Source organism: Somniosus microcephalus, chromosome 23 (genome assembly GCF_052327205.1).
Source record: "Somniosus microcephalus isolate GS21.2 chromosome 23, FLI_Smic_1.0, whole genome shotgun sequence".
In the NCBI taxonomy this organism is placed as follows: Eukaryota; Metazoa; Chordata; class Chondrichthyes; order Squaliformes; family Somniosidae; genus Somniosus; species Somniosus microcephalus.
In genome coordinates, this window is record NC_141009.1 from 15,880,844 (window position 1) to 15,899,337 (window position 18,494).

The 18,494-nt window shown below is 46.4% G+C and overlaps 1 protein-coding gene across 4 annotated transcripts in view; it reads right to left on the reverse strand.

Annotated features, from left to right (window-relative positions):
• gpr107 (G protein-coupled receptor 107) overlaps positions 1-274 on the reverse strand; it is a 131,388-nt gene extending 131,114 nt beyond the window's left edge. For 2 of the 4 annotated variants that reach the window (XR_015073336.1, XM_085965458.1), the window contains exon 1: positions 121-270. Coding sequence is in view for 3 of the 4 variants with exons in the window: in XM_085965458.1 (XP_085821584.1) it covers positions 121-249 (129 nt within the window). In the remaining variant the exon portion in view is untranslated. Of the gene's footprint in view, positions 1-120 lie in introns of all 4 variants that reach the window. The other 2 variants (XM_085965459.1, XM_085965460.1) reach the window with 2 other exon arrangements.
• Between the last annotated feature and the right edge of the window lie 18,220 nt (positions 275-18,494).

Genomic DNA, 18,494 nt, shown 5'->3' on the forward strand with positions numbered 1-18,494 from the left:
CTTTTTTGAGTCTAGACGTGGAGTTAGGTCCGACATTAAAAGCCATTCCCATCCCAATGGATGAATCGCTGCAGAAAGAACACGCACACACTCGCCCGTCCTTCGAGCGCCAGTCTTTACCTTCAGGATCAGGTGATGGATTCGGCCCCGGACCGACGTCGACAGCAAAACCCAGAAGAGAAGTGTCCAGTCCCGGACCACAGACAGACTCACCACCGCCATGTTTTTGAAAAACGTCACCATCTGCATCAGCTTCCGGTGTCAGAGGTCACCGGGAGTCACGGCAACGAGCAGCAGCGTCAACGCACCGAAGCGTCATGACATCAACATGACCGTGGCCCAAACGCCATCACTGGGAGCAGGTCTCTGCACAAGGCCAACAACAACAGCCCTACCATGTTCCATTTAGACAGAGAGAAATAAACAACTTGCATTTATACTGAGAAAAAAAAATTACTTGCACTTATACACAGAAAGAAGTAAATAATTTTCATTTCCATAAAGACTGGAGAGGCTGGGGTTGTTCTCCTTAGAGCAGAGAAGGTTAAGGGGAGATTAGCTAGCTAGAGGTGATCAAGATCATGAATGGTTTTGAGAGAGTAAATAAGGAGAAACTGTTTCTAGTGGCAGAAGGGTCGGTAACCAGAGGTCACAGATTTAAGATGATTGGCAAAAGAGCCAGATGCAATTTTTTTTATATGCAACGAGTTGTGATCTGTTACGCACTGCCTGAAAGGGTGGTTGAAGCAAATTCAATAGCAGCTTTCAAAAGGGAATTGGATATATACTTGAAAGGAAACAATTCCAGCACTATGAGGAAAGAGCAGGGGAGTGAGATTAATTGGATAGCTCTACCAAAGAGCTGGCACAGGCATGATGGCCGAATGGCCTGTGGTGCTGTATCATTCAATGATAGCACTTTATCTCGGAGCACTTAGGATCCAATGGATTTCTGGATGGCTTGTCACCATTAGTTGGGTAAGCACAGCAGCCAATCTGAATATAGCAGTTTCCTACCAACAGCACGAGGCGAATGCCAGTTGCTCTCGTTTTTGGTAGTGGTGATTGAAGGAAGATGTCGTCCAGGACTCCAGGAGAACATGCTGCTTTTTCCAATAGTGCCAGCTGTCTAATTGTGAGAAAGCAGCCACGAAAGGAGATTGAGTCGAGGCCAAAGGAGCTGAAGAGGATAGCTTTGGATTTGACAGCATTAGGTTAGAGAAAGCTTCTTCCAGGTTTCAATATCAGATATGCGGTTAGAGAAGATGGCAACAACCATGAGGTTGATGGAATATATGACAAGATAGAGCTGGGTATCAGCAACATATATGTGAAATCTAACCTCATGCTTCTGAATAACTTTGTTAAGGGGATACATGTAAATGATGAAGAGGAGGGGCCAAGGATGGAACCCAGAGGTTCACCAGAGATGACCACATGGGCAAGGAAAGTAATACCATTTGAAGCAATGTAATGTCTACAGTAAGAGTGAAACCCGGACAGAGTAGTGCCATGAAGGTCGACTGTGGATGAGAAACATTCAAGGAGAATGAAGTGATCAATAGTGTCGAAGGCAGGAATAACGTTGAAGAGGAATTGGAAGGACAGTGAGAGTTGGTAAGCTATTGTTTGTGACTTTGACCATTGTAGATTTGGTGCTATGGGCTGGGCGGAAGCCTGATTGGAGGGCTTTGAACAGGAAATCCTGGGAGCATAGTTGCAAGACTATGAGGTGTTCCAGGACTGTAGAAAGAAAGGGAAGGTTGCAGTTGGGGCAGTTGTTGAAAAGAATGCAGGATTTTAAGATTTTTGATTATGGAACGATGACAGTAGTTTGAAAGAATGAGGGACTGAACCAGAGGATAAGAACAGGCTGATGATATCAGTGACCATAGGACTGAGAAGGGGAAAGTTGGGTCGTCAGGATCTGGGATATGAAAAGTTCAAGGATACAGTTGGTAGACTTCATGAGGGCGATAAGTTTAGTGATGGTGAAGGGGAAGATGGATGAACGCGTATGGAGTAACAGGAGGTTAGCATGGGGAGGGTTGGGCGGTGGAAGGGATCAGAGGAGGCAGAAACAGCAGAATGTATTTAATATTGATTTTTTTCCTTTGCTTTCAGTACAATGTTATCTTGTAGATGTCAGAAAATTGTGGATAAGAATTTGTACAAAGCAACCCAACTGGTCAGAGCAATGACACAACTTAAGAGTCTAAATGGGGTAGAGGAGCAAAGGGATCGAGGATCACAGATACACAGATCACTAAAAGTAGTGGTGAAGGTTAAAAAGGCCATAAAAACAGCAAACCAAGCACTGGGGTACATTTCTAGAGTATTAAAATTGAAAAGCAGGGAATTCATGTTACATTTGTATGGAACCTTGGTTGGACCACACTTGGGGTACTGTGCACAGTTCTGGTCTCCATATTATAAAAAGGATATAGAGGCATTGGAGAAGGTGCAAAAAAGATTCACAAGGATGATCCTAGAACTGAAAGGTTGTAAGTATCAGGAAAGACTGAACAGGCTGGGGCTCTTTTCTCTCGAAAAAGAGAAAGCTGAGAGGTGACCTGATAGAGGTCCTTCTGAGAATGAAAGGGTTCGATAGGGTAGACATGGGGAAAATGTTTCCACTTGTGGGGGAGACCAAAACTAGAGGCCATAAATATAAGATAGTCACTAATAAATCCAATAGAGAATTCAGCAGAAATTTCTTTACCCAAAGAGTGCTAAGAATGTAGCATAGATGCCTATAACGGGAAGATGGATAAGCACATGAGGGAGAAAGGAATAGGTTATGCTAATTGGGTTAAATGAAGAAAGGTGAGAGGAGGCTTGTGCTCCATCTCGCCCTCAGTAAGCTCCCCACTGGAGCTAATTTACAGAACAAACGGGAAACTGTTCAACCTTTGTCGCCTCCAGTCCAGATCTAAGGTCGTCCCATCCTCTGTCGTCGAATTACAGTATGCAGACGATGCTTGCGTCTGCGCTCATTCGGAGGTCAAACTCCAAACCATCGTCAACACCTTCACCGACGCGTACGAGAGCATGGGCCTTACACTAAACATCCGTAAGACAAAGGCCCTCTACCAACCTGCCCCCGCCACACAGTGCTGCCCCCCGATTATCAAAATCCACGACAAGGCCTTGGACAACGTGGACCACTTTCCATACCTCGGGAGCCTACTGTCAACAAGGGCAGACGTCGACGACGAAGTTCAACACCGCCTTCAGTGTGCCAGTGCAACCTTCGGTCGCCTGAGGAAGAGAGTGTTTGAAGACCAGGACCTCAAGCCCGGCACTAAGCTCATGGTCTACAGGGCAGCAGTGATACCCGCCCTGCTGTATGCCTCAGAGACATGGACCATGTACAGCAGGCACCTCAAAGCACTGGAGAGGTACCACCAACGCTTCCTCCGCAAGATCCTGCAAATCCATTGGCAGGATAGGCGCACCAACGTCAGTGTTCTTGCTCAGGCCAACATCCCCAGCATCGAAGCTCTGACCACGCTCGATCAGCTCCGATGAACGGGTCACATTGTGCCGCATGCCTGATACGAGACTCCCAAAACAAGCGCTCTACTCGGAGCTCCGGCACGGCAAGAGAGCCCCAGGTGGGCAGAGGAAACGCTTCAAGGATACCCTCAAAGCCTCCTTGAAAAAGTGTAACATCCCCACTGACACCTGGGAATCCCTGGCCCAAGACCGCACAAAGTGGAGGAGAAGCATCCGGAAGGCACCGAACACCTCGAGTCTCTTCTCCGGGAGCAAGCGGAAACCAAGCGCAAACAGCGGAAGGAGCGCACGCCAACCCAAGCACCTCACCCACCCGCCTCTTCAACCACTGTCTGCCCCACCTGCGGCAGAGACTGTAGGTCCCGCATTGGACTAATCAGTCACCTGCAAACTCAATTTTTAATGTGGAAGCAAGTCATCTTCGGCTCCGAGGGACAGCCTAAGAAGAAGAAGAAGTATAAACACGGCATCGACCAGTTGGGCCAGATGGCCTGTTTCTGTGTCGTAGACTCGTTATTAGTGTATTGATATGCTTCAGCACAAAGTGTTTGGGTGTGGAATCAATTCCACTGATTCCCCACATGCTGAGTTCTCATGCACTTGATCTCCACTATTCCCTGTTGAGTGAAGAATCTGCCTATTCACTATTTCATCGACCATCTGTTCGGTCCCTTCCCCCATCCATGTTTGGCATCCTCCACACCTCCTTGTAAACTGCTTTGAAACATAATTCAATGTGAGTGGTGCAGTAAAAATTCAAGTTGTTGTTGCATAGTTCAACTGAAACACCATTACTTTCAGTAGGTGGCAGTCTATTCAATAAGTTAACAAAGTATAAAGCAGTTGCTCCATAAAGAGGCACATACTCCTGAAATGCTCCATAATCTTAAATGTTTTAAAGGGAACATATACTCATTGGTATATTTATAGGTGTCTCAGTCACCCCTTGTTATCCTGTTTTATTTTTTACAACTTAGAAGCAGACAGGCAACAGTGGTCACCCTCCAATAGCATTCTGATTGAGTATCACCGACAATGCACTGTTACAAGTCATGATATCCATGGGGTGAAGTTTCATGATATTACAAGTAAATTGTCAGCTCCTAATCAGCTGTTCAAACATGTAAAACTGAGCAAGAAGAGGTGACCGAGATAAAAAGAAAATAAAGATACATCTACAGCGACACAATTCGGTAAAGGGGGAAGATTACTCTGGGGTAATGTAGCATGTAAATGTTTCCCTGCTATTCTTCCACAGTGAGATCTCCACCCCCCACCCCCCAGCAGCCCCCCTGTCCCCCGCCCATCCCGACTCCCCGAGATTGTCACACAGAGGAAGGTACTGAGGGGAGGAAGGCAAAGTCAGAGGAAGAGTTATGCTGTATAACTCTCACACACCTGGTATTTCCCAGTTACACAAACAGTGATATGGGAAGCAGGTCATCTCCCCATCTTCTGAGAAAGAATGGTATAATCTGGTCGAGAGCTAGACGGTAGAAACAGGATTTTTTTTTAAATCACTTAACATGAAAGAAAAATAATTCTGAAATGAACTGTAAGAGGAAAACAAAGAATGTTGACAATCTTTTGACTTGTTACAGTACAATTTTTAAATATTGTTCCACCTTGTTTTTTAAAAAATAAACGTTTTATTGGGTTCTCATGAATGTACATACGCAATTCATGAAACTATTATCCCGATAGGTGTATCTTCATACATATATTTTACGAAATCATTGTGCAATTAAGGATACATTCACATAGATATTCTGTGAGATTATTGTATATTAGGTGTAAAATCATCTCTTCTTAGGCAGTCCCTCGGAACCGAGGATGACTTGCTTCCATTCTAAAAATTAGTTCTCTGGTGACTTATAAGTCCAATGCGGGACCTAGTCTCTGTCACAGGTGGGACAGACGGTGGTTGAAGGGGTGGGCGGGCAGGTGGGGTGCTTGGGTTGACGTGCGCTCCTTCCGCTGTTTGCGCTTGGCTTCCGCTTGCTCCCGGTGAAGAGACTCGAGGTGTTCGACACCTTCCCGGATGCTTCTCCTCCAATTTGTCTTGGGCTAGGGATTCCCAGGTGTCGGTGGGGATGTTGCACTTTTTCAAGGAGGCTTTGAGGGTGTCCTTGAAGCGTTTCCTCTACCCACCTGGGGCTCTCCTGCCGTGTCGGAGCTCCGAGTAGAGCGCTTGTTTTGGGAGTTTCGTATCGGGCATGTGGACGATGTGGCCTGTCCATCGGAGCTGATCAAGCGTGGTCAAAGCTTCGATGTTGGGGATGTTGGCCTGAGCGAGAACACTGACATTGGTGCGCCTATCCTGCCAATGGATTTGAAGGATCTTGCAGAGGCAGTGTTGGTGGTACCTCTCCAGTGCTTTGAGGTGCCTACTGTACATGGTCCATTTCTCTGAAGCATACTTTGGTTCTGTCTTAGAACATAAGAACATAAGAAATAGGAGCAGGAGTAGGCCAATCGGCCCCTCGAGCCTGCTCCGCCATTCAACAAGATCATGGCTGATCTGATCCTAACCGCCAATACACTATCACAGAACCATCTCCTGAATCTAACAGAATTAGACACACGAAATAGGAGCAGGATCAGGCTACACGGCCCCTGGGCCCGCTCCGCTACCCACAGGGCCATGACCGATCCGAACCTAGACTCATGTCCAAATTCCTGCCCGCTCCCCGTAACCCTTAATTCCCTTTACTTCTAGGAAACTGTCTATTTCTGTTTTAAATTTATGTAATGATGTAGCTTCTACAGCTTTTTGGGGCAGCATATTCCATGGACCTACCACCCTCTGAGTGAAGTAGTTCCTCCTCATCTCAGTTTTGAAAGAGCAGCCCCTTATTCTAAGACTATGCCCCCTAGTTCTAGTTTCACCCATCATCGGGAACATCCTCCCCGCATCCACCCGATCCAACCCCTTCACAATCTTATATGTTTCAATAAGATCGCCTCTCATTCTTCTGAACTCCAATGAGTAGAGTCCCAATCTACTCAACCTCTCCTCATATGTCCATCCCCTCATCCCCGGGATTAACCGAGTGAACCTTCTTTGCACTGGCTCGAGGGCAAGTATGTCTTTTCTTAAGTATGGACACCAAAACTGTACGCAGTATTCCAGGTGCGGTCTCACCAACACCTTGTACAACTGAAGCAATACCTCCCTATTTTTATATTCTATCCCCCTAGCAATGAAAGCCAACATTCCATTGGCCTTCTTAATCACTTGCTGCACCTGCACACTAACCTTTTGAGTTTCGTGCACCAGGACCCCCAGATCCCCTTGTACTTCAGTACTTTCCAGTTTCTTGCCATTAAGATAATAACTTGCTCTACGATTTTTCCTGCCAAAGTGCATAACCTCACACTTTCCAGTATTGTATTCCATCTGCCAAATCTCTGCCCACTTACTTAGCCTGTCTATGTCCCCTTGCAGGTTTTTTATGTCCTCCTCACTCACTACTTTCCCTCCCATCTTAGTATCATCTGCAAACTTTGATATGTTACACTCGGTCCCCTCCTCCAAATCGTTAATATAGATTGTAAAGAGTTGGGGACCCAGCACTGACCCCTGCGGAACACCACTAGTTACTGATTGCCAGTCTGAGAATGAACCATTTATCCCAACTCTCCGCCTTCTGTTAGATAGCCAATCCTCTATCCATGCCAGAATATTACCCCCAATCCCGTGATTTTTTATCTTAAGCAATAATCTTCTGTGTGGCACCTTGTCAAATGCCTTTTGGAAGTCTAAATACACTACGTCCACTGGTTCCCCTTTATCCACCCTATATGTTACTTCCTCAAAGAACTCCAGCAAATTTGTCAAACATGACTTCCCCTTCATAAAACCATGCTGACTTTGGCCTATTAAACGATGATTATCCAAATGTCCTGTTACTGTCTCCTTAATAATGGACTCCAAAATTTTACCTACCACAGATGTTAGGCTAACCGGTCTATAATTTCCAGCCTTCTGTCTACTGCCCTTTTTAAATAAGGGTGTTACATTAGCAGTTTTCCAGTCTGCCGGGACCTTTGCCGAGTCCAGGGAGTTTTGGAAAATTATTGCCAATGCATCCACAATCCCTACCGCCACTTCCCTCAAGACCCTAGGATGTAAGCCATCAGGTCCAGGTGATTTATCCGCTTTGAGTCCCATTATTTTACCGAGTACCACTTCCTTAGTGATTTTGATCGTGTTTAGCTCCTCCCCCCCTTTAGCCCCCTGTTTGTCCAGTGTTGGGATATTCTTAGTGTCTTCTACTGTAAAGACTGATATAAAATATTCATTCAGTGTTTTTGCCATCTCCATATTTCCCACCATTAATTTCCCGGTCTCATCCTCTAAGGGACCAACATTTACTTTAGCCACCCTTTTTCTTTTTATATAACTATAAAAACTCTTACTATCTGTTTTTATATTTTTTGCTAATTTACTTTCATAATCTATCTTCCCTTTCTTAATCAATCTTTTTGTTATTTTTTGCTGTCTTTTAAAGTTTTCCCAATCCTCTATCCTCCCACTAGATTTGGCTACCTTATATGCCCTTGTTTTTCGTCGAATACTATCCTTAATTTCTTTACTTAGCCACGGATGGCTGTCTTTTCTTTTACACCCTTTTCTTCTCAGTGGAATATATTTTTTTGGAAGTTGTAAAATAACTCCTTAAATGTACACCACTGATCATGTATCATCTTACCCTTTAACCTATTTTCCCAATCCACTCTACTGAATTCCGCTCTCATACCTTCATAGTCTCCTTTATTCAAGCTTAGCACGCTTGTTTGAGATCCAACCTTCTCACCCTCTAATTGAATATGGAATTCAACCATGTTATGGTCACTCATTCCAAGGGGATCCTTTACTAGGACATTTTTAATTAATCCTGTCTCGTTACACAGGACCAGATCTAAGGTTGCTTGCCCCCTGGTCGGTTCAGTTACATACTGCTCAAGAAACCCATCCCTAATACACTCAATGAACTCATCCTCAAGGCAGCCCTGCCCAATTTGATTTGTCCAATTAATATGATAGTTAAAATCCCCCATAATTATAGATGTTCCCTTATTACAAGCCTCAACTATTTCCTGATTGATACTCCGTCCAACAGAGTTGCCACTGTTCGGAGGCCTATAGACTACGCCCACTAGTGTTTTTTTCCCCTTATTATTCCTTACCTCCACCCAAACTGTTTCATTATCCTGATCTTTTGACCCAATATCATTTCTCTGTATTACAGTGATTCCTTCCTTTATTAACATAGCCACCCCACCTCCCCTTCCTTCCTGCCTGTCCTTCCTGATCGTTAAATAACCTGGTATGTTTAATTCCCAGGCATTGTCACCCTGCAGCCATGTTTCTGTAATGGCCACAAGATCATACCCATATGTAGTTATTTGTGCCATTAACTCGTCTATTTTGTTACGAATGCTACGTGCATTCAGATAGAGAACTTTCAAAGATGTTTTGTGACACTTAGTTCCTGCTTCTGCCCTTTTTATTATTTTACCTTTTACTCCATACCTTCTGCCCCTTCCTGACACGCTCTGGTTTTTAATTTCCCCACTGCTACCTAAGTCTATGACCTTCTCTGTTGTCATTTTTATTATTTGCTCTCTGGGAACCTCCCCCCCACTAGTTAGTTTAAAGCCCTCTCTACAGCCCTAGTTATATGATCCGCCAGGACTCTAGTCCCAGCACTGGCCAAGTGAAGCCTGTCCCAACGGAACAGCTCCCTCCTGCCCCAGTACTGGTGCCAGTGTCCCAGGAAGCAAAACCCATTTCTCCCACACCAGTCTTTGAGCCACGCATTTAACTCTCTAATTTTATTTGTCCTAGCTAGGGTTGCAAAATTCTGGGAATTTTTAAAAGAGGAAACTTTCCATGGGAATTTTTGGGAATTTTGGGAATTTATGGGAATTTTGATTTTTTTGCACGCTGATGGTTTTTGTCTCTGACCCTTATATTATCTTTGTCGTCAAAATAGACATACTGTTCCATACAAATAAAAACAGGCTTTCAAAACTTTATTTAGGTTATAATTTTGAACTTTATTGAACCCCCACAAAAAAGACCCATCTAAAATAAAATAAAAAGAGCGTCAGCTTATTTAGCCTGTAATTTGTCCTTATTTTGTCCCTTTGAGTCTTCTACTCATGAGCCTTCTGAGTCTTCTACTCATTGCTCCTCCTGATTCTCTGACTCTGGCTCTGACGTGTCCATTTCCTCCTCTGTGTCAGTGTCTAGCTGTGTGGTGGACACTTCTGTATCTGGCTCAATAAGTTGTAGGTTCGCCCGGATAGCCACCAGTTTCTCCACTCTCGTTAGTCAGCCTGTTGCGCACCTTTGTATGCGTATTCCCAAAAAGTGACCAGTTTCGTTCAGAGGCCGCTGATGAAGGTGGGATTTGGAGTATCACCGATGCAATAGGTGACAGGGCCTCAGATGCACAAAGTCCCTTCCACCAGGTATGTGCACTGATATGCTTGCATGATTCCCATATCCCATCCCCATTCCAAAGACCTTGCTTGGTAGAGAACTTTGCCAGACTTCCCAGAACTTTGCCCACATCCAGATTGAGATGGTGTGAGAAGGTAGAAATCACACTGTAAGCGCTGTTGATCTGTTCTCCAGAAAGTATTGGTCTCCCAACATGCTTTGGGTCCAGCATGTATGCTGCAGCATGAATCGGCTTGACACAAAATTCTTGACGCGTCTGTATGAATTGAACAATTGCCTTCTCCTCTGCTTTGAGCAGCAGGGATGTGGGTAGGGCAATGCTGATTTGTTCTTTTAAATCAGTAAAAAGCCTGAGAACATCTGACAAGACAGCGTCATCTCCTTCAATCTGAGCAATTACAGATGCTACTGGTGAGAGTAGTTTAAGGCTGCTAACCACTCTCTCCCAAAACACATCATCCAGCAGTATTTTCTTGATGGTGGTTTCCATATCCCCAGACTGGGATATTGCCATTTCTTGCAGTGACTCCTTACCCTCCAGAAGGCGTTGTACATTATGACAACACCACCCCATCTAGTGTTGTTGGGCCGCTTCAATGTGGTGTTCTTGTTCTTTGTCATTTGCTTGGAGTTGTAGGTTGCTGCAACTACCTGTTTTCCCCTGACATACTTAACAACTTGCTTGGCTCTCTTGTACAGTGCTTCCATGGTTCTCAAACCCATGATGTCCTTGAGGAGCAGGTTAAGCCCATGAGCTGCGCACCCAATAGACGTAAACAGAGGGTAGGCCTCCTCCACTTGAGCCCAAGCAGCCTTCATATTCGCAGCACTGTCAGTAACTACTGCAAAGACCTTTTGTGATCCAAGATCATTGATGACCGCTTTCAGCTCATCAGCAATGTATGTGTCTGTTGTCCTTCGTGTCTGTGCTCTTGAAGAACACTGGGAGAGGAGTGGAGACGATGTAGTTTATGATGCCCTCCCCTCGTACATTTGACCACCCATCTGAGATAACTGCAACACAGTCTGCCATCGCTATCATTTCTTTGAGCTTTCCTTGGACTCTGTTATACTCAGCCTCCAGCAAATAAGTAGACAAAGCATGTCTGGTGGGAGGACAGTATGCAGGGCGAATAACATTGAAAAATCTCTTCCAGTACACATTGGCTGTGAGCATGAGGAGTGAGCCTGTTGCATATACAGCTCGAGCAAGGCACTCATCTGCATTCTTCTGGCTATGGTTATCCATTGTATCAAAGAACCTTCCAAGTGGGCCAGGAGTTGCTGATGATAAGGAGCCTGATGCTGAATGAGAACCATCATCTTCTTGAATGGAAGCAGAGGAACTCTGGGCTGACTGCTGTGAGCTTTGAGTGAAGTTGTTGCATTTGGATAAATGCTGCTGCATCTTTGTGGCATTCTTTACATATGGCTTTCTACAGTGTTTGCACATGTACACAGTCTTTCCATCTTTAATGCCTGGGGTAAAATGCTTCCACACATCCGACGGTAAACGTGGCATTGTTCTATGCAGAGAAATAAAGGGCATTCATCTCTGTGTCGAACTGCGGTCGATCAGCACGATTGCAACAGGGTGAGTACATTTTTGCTGATGCTCCATGTGATGGAAGCATGACCTGTACACACACGACGCTACATCACCAATAGTGTATTATTTTGTATATTTTAAATTGAAGGACAACAGAGTTCAACAAGTAACTGGTTTATTTGGTATAAAGTCTGATTTACTTACTGCATCATCACAACATCAGCAGAAAACAAAATGACTTCCCTCAGGACCCCTAACCTGGATCTTAAAAAAACGATAGCAGTCTTACAGATGCCTGCAGGCCAATCACAATTCGATATGCAAATATTACAAATAGAGGGAGCTAATCGCTCATCCACTCATCCAACCAATCAGGACTCATTTGTTCACAGTCACACACAAAACTTGTAATTATTAAAACAAGCCAAATAAGAAGATAAACATATATTGATTAAGAAATTCCTTAATAATTAAGATTCCATCTCTGTTAGTAATTTTAAGAGAGGACCTGTGGAAAAAAAAGAAATACAAAAAAAACAATATTATGCTAGCACGTGCTTTTTTGGGCAAAATTCCCAAAATTCCCAAGCTAAACTTCCCGTGGAAAATTTCCGGAAATTTACCGGAAACTTTCCACCCCTTTGCAACCCTAGTCCTAGCCAAATTCGCTCGTGGCTCAGGTAATAAGATTATTACCCTTGTGGTTCTGCTTTTTAATTTGGCCCCTAGCTGCTCAAACTCCCTCAGCAGAACCTCCTTCCTTGTCCTATCTATGTCGTTGGTACCAACATGGACCACGACAACTGGATCCTCCCCCTCCCACTCCAAGTTTCTCTCCAGCCCAGAGGAGATGTCCTTAACCCTGGCACCGGGCAGGCAACACAGCCTTCGGGACTCTCGCTCTCGGCTGCAAAGAACTCTATCTATCCCCCTAACGATACTATCCCCTACCACTACAACATTTCTTTTAACTCCCCCCACTTGAATGGCCCCCTGCTCCATGGTCCTGTGGCCAGGTTGCTCATCCTCCCCGCAGTCCCTGTTCCCATCCTCACAGGGAGTAAGAGCCTCAAAAACCTGTTGGACAAGAGCAAGGGCTGCGGCTCCTCCAACACTACCTCCTGGATCCCCGTACCTGCCTCACTTCTAGTCACACCATCCTGACCCTGGCCACGGACTACATCTGAATTAATGAATCTAATTGGTGTGACTACCTCGTGATACACAGAGTCCAGGTAACTCTCCCCCTCCCTGATGTGTCTCAGTATTTGAAGCTCGGACTCCAGCTCTTCAACACGGAGCCGGAATTCCTCGAGCAGCCAACACTTACTGCAAATGTGATCACCGTGAGCATCAATGGTGTCCACCAGCTCCCACATATTGCAGCAGCAACACATCACCTGATCTCCCATTCTATGTAATTAATTAAATTTATTAATATTATTCTTAAATACCCTCTGCCCCGATTCTAGATGGTGAATATCACACCTTAGAAACTATAAACCAAAGAGATTTAAGCTTCAAAAGGGAGAAATACTCACCAACCAATCACTTACCCGCTTTCTGGTGACGTCACACTTGGATTACTTTTTACCTCTCTCCTTCCCTCCGAGTTCCCAGACTGGAGTTTGGTAGCCTTACCTGGTCTCTGGGGCCTTTTATAGCCCTGCTCTGCCGCTCAAGATTCCCGCCGACGCTGTGAGGCCTTACCTGGTCTCTGGGGCCTTTTATAGCCCCGCTCTGCCGCTCGAGATTCCCGCCGACGCTGTGAGGCCTTACCTGGTCTCTGGGGCCTTTTATAGCCCCGCTGCTTCACAAAGGAGGACACAAATAACCTCCCAGAGATGTCGGGAACATAGGGTCTAATGAGAGGGAGGAACTGAATGAAATCAGTATTTGTACAGAAATGGTGTTAGGGAAATTGACGGGATTGAAGGCCGATAAATCCCCAGGGCCTGATAATCTACATCCTAGGGTACTTAAGGAAGTGGCCTGAGAAATAGTAGATGCATTGCTGGTCATCTTCCAAAATTCTATAGACTCTGGAACAGTTCCCATGGATTGGAGGGTAGCTAATGTTACCCCACTATTCAAAAAAGGTGGTAGAGAGAAAACGGGGAATTATAGACCCGGGAAGCCTGACATCATGTAGGATTCGCAAAATTGGATTTAATATTAATAAGGGTTAAATGGCAGAAGAGGCCGTGATTTTAAAGACTGTTTTAAAAGAAGCCCAGAAAAAGGGGCATACAAAATGGCCGCCATACCATGTGATCAGCTTATTGGGACACTTTTAAATGGTTCCTGCGCAACCTCAGACAGATTTGTGGATTCAATCCACAGTAAGTTCTGGAAGCCGTTCCCGAGAGAAAGAAACCAGACCCACAGGTATGCATATGGATTAGATGCAGATCTAGTCAAGATCGGCCTGGAGACAGAGGCCATCAAGATGTTGCCCCAGACAAAAGGGGACAATTTCATATTCATGAGAACAGCACCCAGGACTAGATAACGAGATCAGCAGGCCATTAAAAACAATGGAGGTAATTCCAAACCTGAGATGGGCCTGTTACCAGCCGGTTAAGACATTTTAAAATATAATGGCTACCCCACTGTGCTCGCAGCCCGCCAAAAATAAAACAAGGACTAACCTGATTTTGGGCGGGAAGTGAAGCCTCTGGAAGAAAGGTATATCTGGAGAGACCTTTCGGCAGTTGGGAAGCTTGAGTTGGACACACACTCGACACAGCAGCAAGCTCTCGGGACAGTCAGACACGCCGGGTTGGAGAGCTGGAAACACGCAGCTTGAATCCGGACATCCAGAAGAAGGAACAGTCAATCGCAGGTGTTCCGCCCCGGGGAAGCACATCGGGAGATCATCGACCATCCCCGGGCCGTTGCTGGAACGAGAGGCCATCGACCCAGCTTGGGAGAAGAGACAAAAAAATTAAAGGTCCCAAGCGAAGAAACCTTCCAGCCACCCCGGCTCGGGAGACGAGAGTAAAGGAACCTGAAGAAGCGATGGGAGCCAGCCCAAGGCTCCTCTAACCAGGGTCGAGCCGACGATCCTCGACCCCGCCGACATCCAGGCCCGCCGGTGTCCAGCCGCCCCCGACCCCCACCTCAGGAGAGAGGTGTGGCGCAGCTCGCAGAGGCTCCACGATCCACGTGGAGACGAGACGCCTGAAAGGACCAAACACAGACTCGATTTCAAAACCTTGCACTTCCTAGTGGGATTGGTGAGCATGTTTCTGGCCCTGCACAATCAGATCTAGATAGGTTTAATAAGGGGGTGGATTTAGGGGCACAATTAACATGAGTTGTTGTCCCTCGATGTTCCATGTGTTTCCTTATTTCATGATGATCTTTGTAGAGTATAAGATGCCTGTATTTGCTTCAGTTAGTACTGTGTCGTTATGATTTGTTTGTGTGTTTTTCCCTCCCATGTACTCCCTTATCTGCTTGCATTTGATTTGATATTTTTCTTTATGCAATAAAATTTCATTTTGTTTCATCAAACTTGGTCCACAAGAGCTTTCTCTGCATTGTAGTTCCTGCGCCTAAGTCCAGAGTACAGCATCTAAGGGGTGAGTGGGTTGAACCACTCAAGGTTTACTGTGCAAGAGAGAGAGGCCTCTGGAGAGAGAAACCTCAGGGAAACCTCTCGAGGACGAAACCCCTTTCAGGAAATGGCGACCACGGCAGGACTCTGGCAGCAGGATTGCAATGTAGTAGATCCAAGTTTGAATGGTCGAAATGCAATGGATGAGAGGATAGCGGATTATGTCTTTGGCAAGGTAAATCTCACTAAACAGTGGATTTCCGATCTCTTGCTGGATGGGCGTCCGGTGCACACAGCCATCAGGTGGACAGAGAGCAAAGAGCATAAGAAGTCAGTGGAAAAGGCAGTGTGGCTGATGTGTTACAAGAAGCAGGTCCAGATTTTGGACCGGGTCGTTGCAGCACAGGCAGCCAAGATCACAACCCAGGCAGCAGAGATAGAGGAAAAGGCCATGGGTGGGGAAAAACTCATCACAGCGCTTCACGCGCTGAATCAGGAACGCCAAGTGGTAGCTAGTCAACATCAGGCTAGGATAGAGTACCTGGAGTGCCAGGTTACTGAAGCAAAGATTAATGAAACGAGGATACGGGAGAAAAGCGCCCGCCTCGCACAACAGCTAAGAGCGCAGGAGGAGAGAGTAGTGGAGGTTAAGGCAGCTTACAAGCTGGCCCTCGAGCACGGGTTTGAGAACACAGTCCATGGCCCCTGCCAAAAGACCATAGAGGACCTAAGAACGGCCCTGGTTAAGGCAAGAGGCATGGTGTGTCTCGTCAGCCCGAAAGCCAGTCACATGGACTTTTTAAAGGAATCTAAACAGCCGATCCAGCTGAGGTAATTGTGGTACCAGCCACCGAGCCCGCAGCACCGCCGAGCTATAGTGAGACTTGGTCGGAAAAGGAGGGGGTAGCGAAAGAGGAGGTAGCTGAGGTGGAGTGCGTGGAAGAACCACTGGTCGAAAAGCCGGGACCGGCACCGATGTGTCCCGCTCGGCACCAGAGGTTCGGTCCCAACGCTGTCGATGGCAGTATCGGACCCCACCATAACCAGCTCGTGGTGCCCTACGCTGGCCCGCAATTAAGGTCCATGGTGAGCCACCTCACACGACTCACAGTAAAGGGAGATCCCTTGATTCACTTCAGGGAGATAGAGGAAACAGCAGCCATCAATGACTGTGATGATCAGGAACAGGTCAAACTGTTGCTTTTCTCCCTGGATCCCACAATCCTTCAGTGCCCCTCAGAGGATGGCAAGAGGGGACGGAAAGGGTATCCGGATCTCAGGGAGGAAGTTTTAGAAGTAATGGGAGTGGACGACGGAATTCCATTCGACCGCATAGAAGGGACCATGCAGCTATCTGGAGAACCCCCACGGGTTTTCGCAGAAAGGCTGTGGCCAGTATATCGACGCAGCTGTCCGGGTATGCCAGAACGGGCTTTCATGAGCAACGAACAGCGAGTTCATTGGCTCCGTTGCTTGGTCACCAACAGCTTGCCAGAGATACGGGCCCTAGCCAGTGTGATGAAATATATGCCTTCATCAGCCCATGTGTTTTACCTGCTTGTATTGTGTGAACCGCCCCCTTTTGTTCCTATTGTGTGTATTGGCTACACCCCTGTCTTTTGCCATATAAAGGTCTCAAGAGTTGTCTGAGTCATTCCTACCAGACGAACCCAATGTGGGAAGACCTGCAATGCTGCAATGTTCTTAGTGATTAAAAGCCTTCAGTTGAATCCTTGTCTTTGAGTTATTGATGGCATATCAATTTTAATCACTAAAACACCAAGATGGATCGACTCCTGAAACCAGAGCGCTTGGATCTGGACCCTCATGCCTCAGACACAGCCACACAGTTCGGACACTGGTTCCAATGCTTCGAATTTTTCATTGCAAACTCATCCACCGCCATAGCAGCCGCAACCGCTACCGGAGACATGAAACTGGGAATCCTGCGAAACTGGGTGAGCCATCGGGTCTCCCCTCTCATCCAAGATGCTACCAGCTACGGGGATGCCTGCACCATTCTGAAGGCCCACTACGTGCAGCCAATAAACGAGGTGTACGCCAGGCATCTTCTGACTACTCGCACGCAGCGGCATGGTGAGTCACTGGAGGACTTTATACTAAGCCTAAAAGTACTGGGCAGAGACTGTAACTGTAAGGCCGTGTCTGCCATTGTGTACACGGAGGAGCTGATTCGAGACTCCCTTATTGCGGGCCTCAGCTCAAATTACATTCGGCAGAAACTGTTTGAAAAGGAGGGACTGGACTTAAAACAGGCTATAGATATAGCGCGATCGCTGGATATGGCCCAGAAGAACTCTGAATCCTGTTCCCCAGGCCACGCGGCCCACTCCGCCTCGTGCGCGCCGTGGGGGCCGCCATCTTGGAAGCCATCTTCACCTCCCAGGTCTCAGGCCAGCCCAGCACCATCGGAGCCCCAGCCTCCACCCAGGAGCCCCACTACTGCGGCGATGCATCGGGGCCCGAAATGCTACTTCTGCGGCCAGGACAAACACTCCAGGCATCTGTGCCCAGCGAAGGGCACCACCTGTTTTAAATGCGGGAAGAAAGGACATGAGGAAATCTACATGATATAAGGGGTTAATTTCAAGTGCTTGCTGGGTAAAAGTTTTCAGACTTGACACTGGGCAAGTGTCGATGTGTAACTAGAGCTATTGCACGTACTCGAACTACAGCCAAGAACAGATGTCTGCCCACCTAATGAGAATGTAGAAGTGAAATAATGAGTTCCTTTGATGTACCAATGACCTGATAACTTGTGACCGTAAGCAAAGCTAGCCTCCCAATATATGATTAAAGAGGACCTCCGGTTACACGATTCATGCCCTGTTATAGATTAACGGTTGACTTATGTGTCCAGGATCCTTCTGTCAATATGTTATTTCTACCTGATGATTAATCTAAAATGTATCCTGATAGAGGAACAAAGGAATGTCAATCAAACTTGTTTGTTACACTGTATAAATATGGAACGCTTACGCTGTATCATTGGAATAGTAGCCTCACCCCTTGAGTAGAGGTGCTGATTCCCCTTGCAAGAAGTGAAATAAAAGGCCTGTCCGTCTGACGAATCCAAGTGTGTATTGAGTCATTACCCAGAGCTAAGAAGTAAGGCACTTCTACAGACATTTCAGCAAAGTCTGCACAGGGAACCCCGCCTCCAACTCCACCACTGCCGCGTGCGCGCCGTGGGAGCGGCCATCTTGGAAGCCATCTTGTCCACCCTCATGGAGTCCACCATCTTGCCCCGACTACACGGACCTCCAGGACCCACTGGTGGCCTCGATCACAGTGGATCAATCCAGGCTGCATCCGTTGTCTAAATCGATGATGGACATAGAGGTAAACGGGAACAAGGTTAAATGCTT